Here is a 14,943-nt window from a genome sequence, read left to right as displayed (position 1 = left end):
CCAAGTGCCCTGAACATTTTCAGGGAAAAAATGTGGCATTCTTTCCTGGCTGGTGCATTTTTGTTTGTTTGCATACATGCGTGCATATTTCCAAGAACATTCATTATCTCTCCTCTCTTTTCCATAAACTTTCTGGGATACATACAGAACTCTGTATAGATCAGTTCAATTTATCCTGCAAACTGCAGGAAGCCTGGCAATTGATATGTCCCTGAAATTAGCAACTTAGTGGTGGTTTGGTCTTCAACCCATACAAATTTTAGGGGATAGTCAAATGGTGGTAATATTTAATGAATTATCTTTACAATTAAGTGTTTCTCCAAAATTAAAATGTTTTTTTTTCTAATTTTTTTTTCAACGTTTATTTATTTTTGGGACAGAGAGAGACAGAGCATGAACATGGGAGGGGCAGAGAGAGAGGGAGACACAGAATCAGAAACAGGCTCCAGGCTCCGAGCCATCAGCCCAGAGCCTGACGCGGGGATCGAACTCCCGGACCACGAGATCGTGACCTGGCTGAAGTCAGACGCTTAACCGACTGCGCCACCCAGGCGCCCCAATTAAAATGTTTTTAATGTTTGTTTATTTTGAGAGGGAGAGAGATCAAGTGAGCAAGTGGGTAGAGGGGCAGAGAGAGAGAAGAGAGAGAATTCAAAGAAGCTCTAGGTGCCATCAGCCTAGAGCTCAGTGAGAGGCTAGATCTCATGAACCATGAAATCATGACCTGAGCCGAAACCAAGAGTCTGATGCTTACCTGACTGAGCCACCTAGGAGCCTCTCTCAAAAATTTAAAAGCAAGCAAAAAACATTCCCTTGGATTAGCCATCATATATGTAAAAAAATTAAAATGAGACAATCTGCTGGCATATTTTAAATGTAATCTTAATGATTTAATCATGTGTTTTCAGTATTTACAAGACAAGTGGATTTGGTATTGACTTCTGAGGGATTCTAGAATCTGGGATGTTGAAGACGGCAAGTATTTAGGGGAAGAGCCAAACATTAAGGAATGAAGGAAGAAAATTATAATAAGCAACTCAAAAATTATAGGAGACTAGGGTCATTAAGAAGGAGGAACAATCCTATGTCAGTGTCTCTAGACAGCATCACTATATTGGAGTCTAGTAAGCGATTTCATGCTTACAATGTTATGTCCATGTAAGTAACAGCTTATGTAATATTTTCAATTTCAGAATCTTATTTTATATTTTAAGACATTTTTCCTTTTAAAATAGCTCAAACTATAAACCACTGTTATTCAAAAGGGTAAGAATTAGTTACCTGTACATGTCTACTGTTTAAAGTACCCTTATAAGGAATGGAACATTATTGCAACTAGACATATTTAGAACAGGATTTTAGAGTTCCAGTTTAAGCCACATGACATGCAAAGTGTGGAGATAAACACAAAAACTCAGGTGAGATTCAGAACTACTTTCATGTATCTAACTTCGGTCGGAAGGCACAAAAGATACTCTCAGAATTTCCTTTCTCTGTAATGCCTTTAAATCCAGATGAAAATAAAGCTGAAATCTGGAGGTTCCTGATTATGTGGATTAATTCCATTTATGCCAGAGCATTATTAAGAATTATCAAGAGTATCATTATAGTAAGATCAATATTAAATAACAAGAGTTAAAAGTTCTTTCTCTTCCTCTTTATGCAGTGTAGCTGACTTGTTGAATGAGGGTAGCCAGCATAATCCATTCTTTGGGGGTTATGTCTCTTAAGTAGTGGGTACTCTTCGTTCTGAAGGAGTTTTGGTCATAGGCCTGATGAGTCACTCCTGGACTGAACCCACTTTGCCATGAACTCAGTCTCAGCAAAGTTCGAGTCCAGTTTGTAAAACGTAAGTGATTACAATTCATCCTTCAGAAGCATTTTATAGAGTACATAAAAACCATTATAGAACCCAAGTGCTAATTAATGGTACCACACAGCAGGTGCTTACTCTTCCCTCCTGTATTACCTGATCAGCCACAGCACGGGCTAACTTGTCCATTCGAGAACCTGCTTCGGCAATTTTCTTGGCAGCATTAATAACATCAGATGTATTTTTCAATGGGCCTTTGCCTCTGAAACAACATATACAACATAATTAGAAATTTGCTTTTAACAAATAAACAAACCTACTGTATTGTTTGTCCAGGACTCTGTTGTTGTATTTGATTTTGCTCTGTCCAGATCAGAAGGATTTCAAATGTTTTCTGGATTCACTTCAGTTTCCATGTTAATAGTCTACTTTACTTCCATTCACCTTTAGGGAATATTTTTCCTTATTTTGATATGCATGCTCATAATTTATTCTTTATATTAATTTCTTTGTTTTTAAACAGTGGTTCATTAAAAAAGATGACCACTTTGAAGGTGATAGGAATTTAATATTTAAAAGCTTACCATGTGCCTATGCTATCATATATACCACCTCACTTGGATTCATTACAACGCTAGCAAGCAAGCATCATTATTCCCACTTTAGAGGAGAGGAAAATGGAAGAAATACTATTAACTCAACTAAGCTTTATAAAGGACAAAATGTAAATTCTACATTTAAATCAGAGTCTAGCCAAAGTGAATACACATGCATTGTCTTTCATACCATATCCAGCACTATATTGTATTAATTATATTTTTAAGTCTACTTTGACACTCTGAAAAGCAATGGTCTCTCATATATAACTAGGAACTGGTCGGCCGGCATTTCAGAAATCTGTTGAGCCCGCACTCCCATTGGCTTGTATGCTTCCAGTACTGATTTATGAACAAAAAACACAAAACACTGTGTGACAGTAGATGTCTTTATACTTCCAAACCATCGTCCCATATTTTCACATAACATTTTCAATTTGGTGAACTGTTTAATATTACATGTATTTTAAATATTTATTATAAAAGAAAAGGAAACTATGCTGCACTATAAATCTTTAAACAAAATGGGGCATGTGACTTTTCTTTCTCTTTTCTTGAGAGGTAAATAAAACAATACGTTTATTCTTTTTTTTTTAGCATTGTTACTTATTCTGCTCTCCTTATGTGCATCTAAAAATCAATGCAATTTTTAAGGCTACAAAATTACATTCCTATAGTTAGAAATGTGGTGAGATGTGGAGAAAAACTACTCAGAAACAACTTATTTAGAACACATAGGGATATATACAGTGGCAATGACTGCCATTGTTATATAATAACATTTTCTAAATAGAAGACTTAAAATGGCTTCAGAAAATATATGTAAATGAAGGATATTTTGTTCATTTTCCCTCCTAATTTCCCTTTTGGTATTTTTTACATTCATAGCTAAAAAAATGCATTGTATTCATGTCAATGCTTAAACACACAGGATGGCAAATTCAAAACTTAAGATATTTTATTTTGCTATGGTAGCTTTAATTTGTCAACAAAGTACAGTGATTTTTTTTTCCAGTTACTACTTAGGTTTTTAACTATGACAAGAGACTTCATATGTGAATTTTATGTAGCATAGATAAGATTTTGTGAAAATCTGGCTCCCATTTTCTAACATTAATTTGTCATTATCTGTAAAAAAACTTTTCCTTGTTTTTGCTTTATATTTTTTAAAGAAAGTTTAGATGCAGAATCTGTCAATGTTTAATAATTTTGTCATTATTACACATTTGTTTTATAACTTCCAGACCTTAGAATCTCTTCTTGTTTACAGTTTTACTCTGACACAATATCTGTTGTTACTTTTTGCCTTCAATCTTAACCCATAAAAAGAGCTGCATGCTGCTTAACTTTTTCCTCACCAACAATCAGGTATTTGTTTGTTTCAAGAATTTCAAAGGATTTGGAAAAACACTGCCCCATGAACTTTACATAACTTTCAACAGTTGATTAATTATGACAAAATATGCTAAGTTAGTAAGGAATACTTATAGAGATCTACATTTGCCTGAAGCTTAGACTCCCGTCTTATAGCCAAAGAACAATTAGAAGCTTGTCTTTTGTGACTACACAGGAAACTACAGTTCAGAAACTAACTAGTATATCGTTACTTAAAACATTTGAGTCTAGAGCCCATTTTGTAGACTCAGTTCAAATTCTTAGAGTCCCAAGCTGGTGATACGAATGTATTTCAGTAAACTAGACAGCAAAATAGAACTTTTGAGATCATCAAATATTTCTTTATTTTCTAGTTGAGGAAACTGAAACCCAAGCAGGAAGTCTCAGTGACATGCCCAGGATGATACTGGCAGAGACGGTGATATACAAAAAGAGAATTAGGGTTGGGACCCCTGTGTCCTGAATCACAATTTAGTACTCTTTTTGCTATATATATATTTAATTCTTATAAGAATGCTAAAGTAGTGATCTCAAGGAAAACAAATAACCTTCACTACAGACATGAATTTACAAGAAATAATGAAAACAAGAATTATCTGACTCAAGCATTTACAAAGAAGCAGCAGGAAAAAAAAATAATAAAATTACAAGAAGAGATTAATGATTGAGAAAATAATGAAACATGGAAAATAATTCTAAAACAGGGTTCGCCCCCCCAAAAAAAGGAAAACCAGATGTAAAAAAATATACTTAGATTGCTATCAAAACAAAATAAAGGAGATAACATTTAAAAGTAAAAAAAGGTAACAGTGAAATGACCTTAGAAAACAAAATTAAGAGTATCATAAAACTAAATTTCTCAACACATGTAAATATATTTGAGAACCTGGAGGACATAACTTTCTAGGAAAATATAAGTTACCAATGCTGACAAGAAAGGAGATTTTGAAAAAACTACAGAGTCTGATTTCCTGTGTACAGAAATAAACAAGACTGTTAAAGACAAAGTTAGTCAAAAAATCAGTCAATCCAGATGGTGTCTCAGAGGAAATCACTAACCCTTTAAAAACAGGATAATCTCAATGTTATTTAAACTCTTCCAGAATACAGGAAGAAAGTCTTCAAAAACAATTTCATTCTGGACCTAGTTCCTCCTGGTCCCAATCGTGTTTCTAAGATTGACCCGGTCTGACCCTGGACCCAGTCTGGTTTTGAAGGTGTGCCCAGCCTTATTTTGGATTTAGTACTGTTTTCTAAGTCAGACCCTTTCCACCCCAGACCCAGTCCCACTCCGGCTAGTTTCTGGAGGGGGGAGGAGGGGGAGGAGGATGGAGGTAGGGGCAGGTAGGGAGAAGCTCATATAAAGTCTGAAAACACATAATGCCAAAGATTTGGAGCTATGATCCAAAATCCAGGAACCGCTTATCCACCACCTCCAGAGGCAGCAAGAAAGCAGCAGAGTTCAAGGAAGATGGCAGCATAGGAGGATGCTGGACTCACCTCGTCCTGCTGATTGCTTAGATTCCACCCACATCTGCCTGAATAATCCAGAAAACCACTGGAAGACTAGCAGAACAGACTCTCTGGAGCCAAGCGTAGACAAGAGGCCCACAGAAGATGGTAGGAATGGTGGAGAGGTGGTGCCCGCTACATGGACTGGCGGGAGGGAGCTGGGGCAGTGGAGAGGCAGCCCACCTGGCAAGGCAGAGCCCCCGAGTCTGACTTGCAGACACGAAGGGACCAGACTGAGTGAGTTCTGACAGCCAGTGGGACTTAACATCTAGAATGTTAAAAGTCAACAGCTCTGCTCTCGGAGAGCAGGGAGGGCGAGAGGACACCGAGAGGGAGAGTTTTTGAGCCCCGAAAGGACAGAGCTCAGCTCAGTGGGGAACAAAGGTGCTGGCAAGCGCCATCTCCCTCTCCCATCCCCCAGCCAAAATTCCAAAGGGAACCAGTTCCCCTCACCAAACTTGCTTGCAACGTGCAAATGCTCAATGCTATGCTTCTGTGGATCCATCTGTCCCACGGGCCTGCCTCCCTCCCGGTGCTGCAGGGCCCCTCCCCCAGGGGACCAGTGATGGCAAAACTAGCTAAGCCTACCCCTCCCACCCCTGTGCACCTTGAGGATCCACCCTGGCTAATATGCCCTTGGCCAGATCCCATTGAAGCAGCACCACAAGCCTGGCAGTGTGCAAGCAGCCCAGACAGGGGCTACACTACTCCACAGTGAGTCCTGCCCCTGGGAGGGGGGAAGATAAGGTACACACCAGTCTGACTGTGGCCCCAGTGGTGATCTGGGGGCAGACATGGAGTCTGACTGTAGCCCCGCCCACCAACACAAGTTTCTCCGGACAGCACAGGGGAAGTGCCTTGCAGTTTGGAGCTACCATAGGGACTACCCAAAATGACGAAATGGAAGAATTCTCTTCAAAAGAAACTCAAGGAAGTAGTGACAGTTAATGAATTGATCAAAACCGATTTAAACAATATAACGGAACAAGAATTTAGAATAATAGTCATAAAATTAATCACTAGGCTTAAAAAAGCATAGAGGACAGCAGAGAATCTATTGCTACAGAGATCAAGGGACTAAAAAATAGTCACAAGGAATTAAAAAATGCTATAAATAGGGTGCAAAATAAAATGGAGGCGGCCATAGCATGGATTGAAGAGGCAGAGGAGAGAATAGGTGAATTAGAAGATAAAATTATGGAAAAAGAGGAAGCTGAGAAAAAGAGAGATTAAAAAATCCAGGAATATGAAGGGAAAATTAGAGAACTAAGTGATGCAATCAAATGGAACAATATCCGTATCATAGGAATTCCAGAAGAAGAAGAGAGAAAAAAAGGGCTGAAGGTGTACTTGAACAAATCATAGCTGAGAACTTCCCTGATCTGGGGAAGGAAAAAGGCATTGAAATCCAAGAGGCACAGAGAACTCCCTTCAGACGTAACTTGAATCGATCTTCTGCACCACATATCATAGTGAAACTGGCAAAATACAAGGATAAAGAGAGAATTCTGAAAGCAGCTAGGGATAAACAGGCCCTAACGTACAAAGGTAGACACAAAAGGGTAGTAGCAGACCTATCTACTGAAACTTGGCAGACCAGGAAGGAATGGCAGGAAATCTTCAATGTGATGAACAGAAAAAATATGCAGCCAAGAATCCTTTATCCCGCAAGTCTGTCATTTAGAATAGAAGCAGAGATAAAGGTTTTCCCAAACAAACAAAAACTGAAGGAATTCATCACCACTAAACCAGCCCTACAAGAGATCCTAAGGGGGATTCTGTGAGTGAAATCCTGCAAGGACCAAAAAGTACCAGAGACATCACTATAAGCATAAAACATACAGACATCACAATGACTCTAAACCCATATCTTTCAATAATGACACTGAATGTAAATGGACTAAATGCGCCAACCAAAAGACATAGGGTATCAGAATGGATAAAAAAACAAGACCCATCTATTTGCTGTCTACAAGAGACTCATTTTAGACCTGAGGACACCTTCAGATTGAGAGTGAGGGGATGGAGAACTATCTATCATGCTACTGGAAGTCAGAAGAAAGCTGGAGTAGCCATACTTATATCAGACAAACTAGACTTTAAATTAAAGGCTATAACAAGAGATGAAGAAAGGCATTATATAATAATTACAGGGTCTATCCATCAGGAAGAGCTAACAATTATAAATGTCTATGCGCTGAATACGGGAGCCCCCAAATATATAAAACAATTAATCACAAACATAAGCAACCTTATTGATAAGAATGTGGTAATTGCAGGGAACTTTAATACCCCACTGACAACAATGGATAGATCATCTAGAAACAGGATCAATAAAGAAACAAGGGTCCTGAATGATACGTTGGATCATTGTCAAGATGGACTTGACAGATATATTTAGAACTCTGCATCTCAAAGCAACAGAATATACTTTCTTCTCGAGTGCACACGGAACATTCTCCAAGATAGGTCACATACTGGGTCACAAAACAGCCCTTCATAAGTATACAAGAATTGAGATCATACCATGCACACTTTCAGGCTATGAAACTTGAAATCAACCCCAGGAAAAAGTCTGGAAAACTTCCAAAAACATGGAGGTTAAAGAACACCCTACTAAAGAATGAATGGGTCAACCAGGAAACTGGAGAAGAAATAAAAAAAAATATGGAAACAAATGAAAATTAAAATACAACAATCCAAATGCTTTGGTATGCAGCAAAGGCAGTCCTGAGAGGAAAATACATTGCAATCCAGGCCTATCTCAAGAAACAAGAAAAATCCCAAATACAAAATCTAAAAGCACACCTAAAGGAAATAGAAGCAGAACAGCAAAGACACCCCAAACCCAGCAGAAGAAGGTAAATAATAAAGATCAGAGCAGAAAGAAACCATATAGAATCTAAAAAAGTACTGTAGAGAAGATCAATGAAAACAAGAGTTGGTTTTTTGAAAAAATAAACAAAATTGATAAACCTCTAGCCAGGCTTCTCAAAAAGAAAAGGGAGAGGACCCAAATAGATAAAATCATGAATGAAAATGGAATTATTACAACCAATCCCTCATAAATACAAGCAATTATCAGGGAATACTATGAAAAATTATATGCCAACAAACTGGACAACCTGGAAGAAATGGAGAAATTCCTAAGCACCCACACACTTCCAAAACTCAAACAGGAAGAAATAGAAAACTTGAACAGACCCATAACCAGTGAAGAAATTGAATCAGTTATCAAAAATCTCCCAACAAATAAGAGTCCAGGACCAGATGGCTTCCCTGGGGAATTCTACCAGACATTTAAAGCAGACATAATACCTCTCCTTCTCAAGCTGTTCCAAAAAATAGAAAGGGAAGGAAAACTTCCAGACTCATTCTATGAAGCCAGCATTACTTTGATTCCTAAACCAGACAGAGACCCAGCAAAAAAAAAAAGAGAACTACAGGCCAATATCCCTGATGAATATGGATGCAAAAATTCTCTTTCATTTATTATTTAAGAAGTTCTTCCTTGCTGGAGGTGTTAACACTGTGGTAGTAATCATTTTGCAATATATATGTGTACAAATCAACTCATTGAACACCTTAAATTTACACAATGTTACAGGTTAATTATAGCTCAATAAAGCTGGAAAGTGAAAGTTCATCCTTATCCCAAGATCATAAATATCATCTCCCATTTTAGTCTAATATTTTAAGGTTTTCTTTTCATATTTAGATATTAAGTCCACATGCAGTTTCTGTTTGTATAGAAGGAGAGGTAGAAATCACACTGTTCTTTATTTTTTCATCCCAGGAACCAAATGTCCCTGGACCATTGATTGAAAAGTGATTTTTTTCCTCTATAGTCTTTAGTACGCTTAAATTATGTACCCTTTTTATTTTATAATTCTTCAGGAATAAATGCATTAGTTTAAAATGTAAATATAAGCCACACATATGTGATCAGTTAACTTATGACAAAACAGCCAATAATGTCCAATGGGGAACAGTCTCTTCAACAAATGGTGTTGGGAAACTGGACAGTCATAGGCAGAAGAATGAAACTGGACCACTATCTTATACTATACATAAAAAACAACTCAAAACGGATCAAAGACTTAAAACTAAGACCTAAAACCATTAAAATTCTGAGAGAAAACATGGTAATAAGCAACTTGACACTGGTCTTGAAGATTTTTTGGATTTGACAGCAAAAGCAAAAATGAGCAAGTGGGATGAGCTCAAGCTAAAAAGCTTCTGCACAGTAAAGGAAACTGTCAACAAAATGAAAAGGCAACCTACTGAATGAGAGAAAATATTTGCAAATAATATCTCTAATAAAGGGTTATATACAACATACATAAAAAACTCATAGAACTCAGTAGCAAAAAGGGCAAATAATCCAGTTTTTAAAATGAGCAATGTATCTGAATAGACATTTTCCAGAGAAGATACACACATGGCCAAAGGGAGCCTGAAAACTGCTCAACATCACTCATCATCAGGGAAGTGCGAATCAAAACCACAATGAGAAATCAGCTTACACCTGTTAGAATGGCTATTGTCAAAAAGACAAGAAACGACAAGTCTTGGCGAGGATGAAGAGAAAAGGGAACTTCATTGTACTGTTGGTCAGAATGTAAATTGGTGTAGCCTTCATGGATAACAGTATGGAGGCTCCTTGAAAAATTGAAAGTATGATCCAGCAATTCTTCTTATGGGTATTTATCCAAAGAAACTGAAAACAATGACTCAAAGAGATACATGCACCTTCATGTTCACTGCATCATTATTTACAATAGCCAAGATATGAAAATTTAATGTCATCGAGAGAAGAATGGATAAAGTGATTATATTTATAAAGGAATGTGATTCATCCCTACAGGAACGAAATCTTGCCATTTGTGACAACATGGTTGGACTTTGAGGGTATTATGCTAAATAAAAGAAGTCAGACAGAGAAAGACAAATATCATATAAGCTCACTTATATGAGTAATCTGAAACAAAGCAAAGCAAAACCCAAACAAACAAACAAAACCAATCAACTAAACAAACAGAAATATTCAGATTCATGGATACAGAGAACAAATTGGTGGTTACCAGAGGCCAGGGGTTAAGGGGGTGGTGGAAGGTAAGAGACAGGCAGGCAGGCACTGAAATAGGAGAAAGAGGCACATCTGGGTGGCTCAGTCCATTAAGTGTCTGACTTCAGCTCAGGTCATAATCTCACAGTTTGTGAGTTCAAGCCCCTCATTGGGCTCTGTGCTGTGCTGCCAGCTCAGAACTGAGAGCCTGGAGCCTGCTTCAGATTCTGTGTCTCCCAATTTCTCTGCCCCACCCCATTCAGTCTGTCTCTCTCTCTCTCTCTCTCTCTCTCTCTCAAATATAAATAAGACATTTAGAAATTAAAAAACAGAGAGAGAGAGAAGGAAATTAAAAAGTACAAACTCCCAGCTGTAAAATAAGTAAGCCATGGGGATATAATAATAATAATATGTAATTGTATATTTGAAAGTTACTAAGAGAGTAAATCTTGAAAGGTTTCATGTAAAGAAAAAAAAATTGTAACTATGTATGGTGATGGATGTTAACTAGACTGGTTATTTTACAATATATATGGATATCAAATTTAAAACCGTAAATATAGACAGAAAGCATTATAATTACCCAGAAAAATAACATAAGAAAACTCTCAACTACTAAATAGAAGAGTCTAGATATTCATAAATACTTTAGGTACTAAAGTGAAGCTAAAGCCATATTCATTATTATTGCTTCATGAAAATGAATTAAGAACTGAATTAAGAATTAATCTGAACCCAGAAGTAAACCCTCATACATATGGCTAAAAGATTATCAACATGGGTGTCATAAGACCATTTAATGGGAAAAGGACAGTGTCTTCAACCAATAGTGTTTACACAACTTGATATCCACCTACAAACAAACAAACAAACAAACAAACAAATAAACAAAAAACCCTGATGTGGGACCCTTATCTTATACCATAAAAAAATTAACTCAAAACTGATCAAAGACCTTAATGTAAGTGCTAAACTATAAAATAATATAAGAAAACATGGAAACTTCCTGACATTGGATTTGGAAACTATTTGTTACATATAATACCAAGAACACATGTAATAAAAAAATAGGTAAATTTTGACTACAACAAAATTTTAAAAACTTGTGTTCGTAAAAGAACACAACAGAGTAAAAAGAAAACCTGTAGGATCATAGAAAATATTTACAAATTATATATCTAACAAGGAGTCAATATTTGTAACATATAAAAACTCTTGTAATTCAACACCAAAATAAACCAACCTGATTAAAAAAAATTGGCAAAGGCATTGAATATATATTCCTCTAAAAAATACATATACACAATGGGTAGTCAGCACATGAATAATTCACTAGTTATTAGGGAATGCAAATCAAAACAAGTGAGATACCATCTCACACTCATTAAGATGGCTATTATAAAAACAAACAACAAAATAAAGGCAGAAAAGAGAAAGTGTCGGCAAGAATGTAGAGAAGTTAGAACCTTTGTGCACTGTTAATGGGAATGTAAATGAGGCAGCTGCTATAGAAAACAAGACATTGGTTCCTCAAAAAACTAAACATTAAATATCATATTATCCAGCAATTCTACTCCTTAGTATATACCTGAAAGAACTGAAAACAGGGTCTTAAGAAGGCAGCTGGACACCCACGTTTATAGCTTTATCCCCAGTAGCCAGAAGGCAGAATCAATCAATGTCCAACATGGACGAATGGATAAAAAAAATATGATATATACATAAAATATAATATTGTTTAGTCTTAAACAGGAATGAAAGTCTTATACAAGCTACAACATGGATGAAACTTGAGAACATTATGCTCAGTGAAATAAGCCAGTCATCAAAAGACAAATGCTGTATGTTTCTAGTTATCTGAGATACTTAGAGTAGTCAAAATCATAGAGACAGGAAAAAGAATGGTGGTTGCCAGAAGCAGGGGAGAGAGAGGGATGAGGAGCTCGTGTTCAGTGGTACAGAGATTCTGTTGCAGAAAAAAAAAAAAATTCTAGAGATTGATGGTGGTGACCAAGGAACTGGCCCCATCATGTGTATAGCATCTAGTCTCAAAACGATGACTTACACCTTTTTGTATTTCCCTACTTTAAACCAGATTTACTATTTTAGGCATATTAAAAGGTGCTTTGAGGAATCTTGTGATCTTAAAGACAGAAACCATAATACTGTTCCATCTGGGACATGTTTTTAGTTTTAATTTTTTTTTTTTGAGGGGAAGGGGAAGAACATCAAGTCATAGAATTGGCTCTGTCATATAGATTCATGTAACCTTTTCTACTATGATAATATGTCATTCTTATATAAGGGTCAATATTTGGAAGCTCTCCCAGGAAGTGATCACTCAAAAAAAATAAATAAATAAAAAGAGAGAGAGCGAGAGAGAGAATGTCATGGAAAACTATTATTACTACATCACTGGTATCTACATTTACCAATGAATTCACATTTATTTCATGAAAAGGTAATAGGTGTTAATATGACAAATCAATGTGCAAGTACATTTTGAGTTAATGTACTCAGTACCCAGAATTCTTAAATTCTTAGTTATTACACACCAAAAGGTTTATTTGCTATAGCTTTCTCAATACCTCTAACTTGTCAATGTACTGTAACTCTCCAATAATGATATAAAGTATATAGTAGTGTATTTTCAAATGTATTGCATCACAGAAGCTTCTTTCAAGAACCAGAGCTCAAAAAAACATGCTTGGAAAATCTATCTTCATCAACCAGCTGATGCAGTATGACATGAAAACAGCATAGTAGAAAAGCTGAATGAATCTGGGGAATAATGAGGAATCAGTGAGACTGCAGGAGCATGACTTGAACTCTTCAAGGAAATCACATTTATCTCATGGCTTTGAAGTTAAAGTAAAAATATGTACAAAACTGAGAAATAAGTCTAAGGGTCAGTAAAGACAGGCCTTGAGTTCTTGTCCAAGATCATGTTGCAGGAAAAACCTTGAATTCACCTCCTGCATGGTGTCTGGGTGCCCTCACTGGCCTATTACCTCAGAGGGCTTTGGGCCCTTAGCTCATACCAGCCCAAGCTGTCTCACCAAAGTAGCCCTAGAGTGATGCATACTAAGACACCATTGGTCAGTGTGCACTCTTCACCCAAGTGACACAGGTGCAAAGCAGCCTGGAACACTCAGGCTTGCACCACTTCGGCTCCAGATGATTTGTCAGGATACCCCAGGCACAGTCTACTTTAGGTGGCTGTCCCACCAGTGGGCTCCCCTACAAAGATCATCCTGGGAACCCCTGGCCCATGCCCACCTCAGCTCCAGCTGCTTAATCAGGAGACTCCCTGGACTGAGCACCCCAAGATACCCCAGCTGCACCGCTTCAACTTCAGCTGTCCTACTTGGATGTCCTCTGCATAGAAAGCCCCAGGAACTCCCAGCTTTCACCCACTTCAGCTTCAGCTCTTCTGCCAGCATGCCCTATGCATAGAGAGCCACCCAAGCCCACACCCACTTCAACTCTGGCCATTGAACTAGGGCAGCCCCAGCATGGAGTTCTCCAAGACCCTCACCCTTCACCAACCACAGCTTTAGTCTGCCAGCTGAAGACACCAAGCACACACAGTCTAAATAGGGGATAACCATACATAAGACCATTCCTTCACATTTAGGAGAAGTAGCTATTCTGCAAAATTCATAGAAACAAAGTCAAGCTTAATGAGGAGACAGAGGAATCTCCAAATAAAAGAACAACACAAAGCCTCAGAAAAAGTCTAAATGAAATAGAAATAATGAATATACCTTATAAAGAGTTCAAAGTAATGGTCACTGGACAGGAGAGAAGAATGACAAAACTTAGAACTTCGACCAAAGGAAAATTTAAAAAAGAACCAGAATGAAGAATACAAAAACCAAAAAGAAAAATACACTAGAGGAGTCAACAGTAGATAAGAGGATACAGAACAATGGGTTAGTGATCTAAAAGACAGTACTGGAAAGCAACCAAGCTGAATAGCAAAAGAATAAATAAAATTTAAATTTAAATTAAAAAAAATGTAATTATGTTAAGGGATCAATTTAACAATACTGAGTGAACACACATTTGCATTATAGAGGACACAGATGCAGAAGAGACAGAAAGGGGCAGATAACTTATTTGAAGAAATAAAAACTGAAAACTTGTCTACCCTGGAGAAAAAAACAGACTCAGGTTCGGGAAGCACAGAGAGGTCCAAACAAGATGAACCCAAAGAGGCCCACACCATGACACATAATAATTAAAATACTAAAGACTAAAAAGAAAGAGAACAATTTTAAAGCAGCAAAAGAGAAGCAACTAGTAACACACAAAACAAACCCTGTAAGACTATCAGCTGCTTTTTTGGCAGAAACTTTGCAAGCCAGACAGCAGTGTCATGCTATATTCAAAATGCTGAAAGGGAAGGAAAAAAAAAACAAACAACCTACAACCAAGAATACCAGGCAGTTATCACTCAGAATTAAAGGAGAGATAAAAATTTTCCACACAAAAATTAAAAGAATCCATCACTACTAAAACAGCCTAACAAGATGTGTTAAGGAAGCTTCTTTAAA

At 37.1% G+C, this 14,943-nt stretch overlaps 1 protein-coding gene across 4 annotated transcripts in view; it reads right to left on the bottom strand.

The window, feature by feature from the left end:
• The window catches only part of CTNNA2 (catenin alpha 2), a 1,115,456-nt gene that overhangs the window by 45,585 nt on the left and 1,054,928 nt on the right, over window positions 1–14,943 (bottom strand). For all 4 annotated transcript variants that reach the window (XM_043603825.1, XM_043603826.1, XM_043603827.1 and 1 more), the window contains exon 16: window positions 1,970–2,075. In XM_043603825.1, coding sequence (XP_043459760.1) covers window positions 1,970–2,075 — 106 coding nt within the window. The remainder of the gene's footprint in view (window positions 1–1,969; window positions 2,076–14,943) is intronic.

Source organism: Prionailurus bengalensis, chromosome A3 (assembly GCF_016509475.1).
Source record: "Prionailurus bengalensis isolate Pbe53 chromosome A3, Fcat_Pben_1.1_paternal_pri, whole genome shotgun sequence".
Lineage (NCBI taxonomy): Eukaryota > Metazoa > Chordata > Mammalia > Carnivora > Felidae > Prionailurus > Prionailurus bengalensis.
The sequence above is the reverse complement of the archived record's forward strand: the minus strand, read 5'-3'. Positions and strand labels throughout refer to the sequence as shown.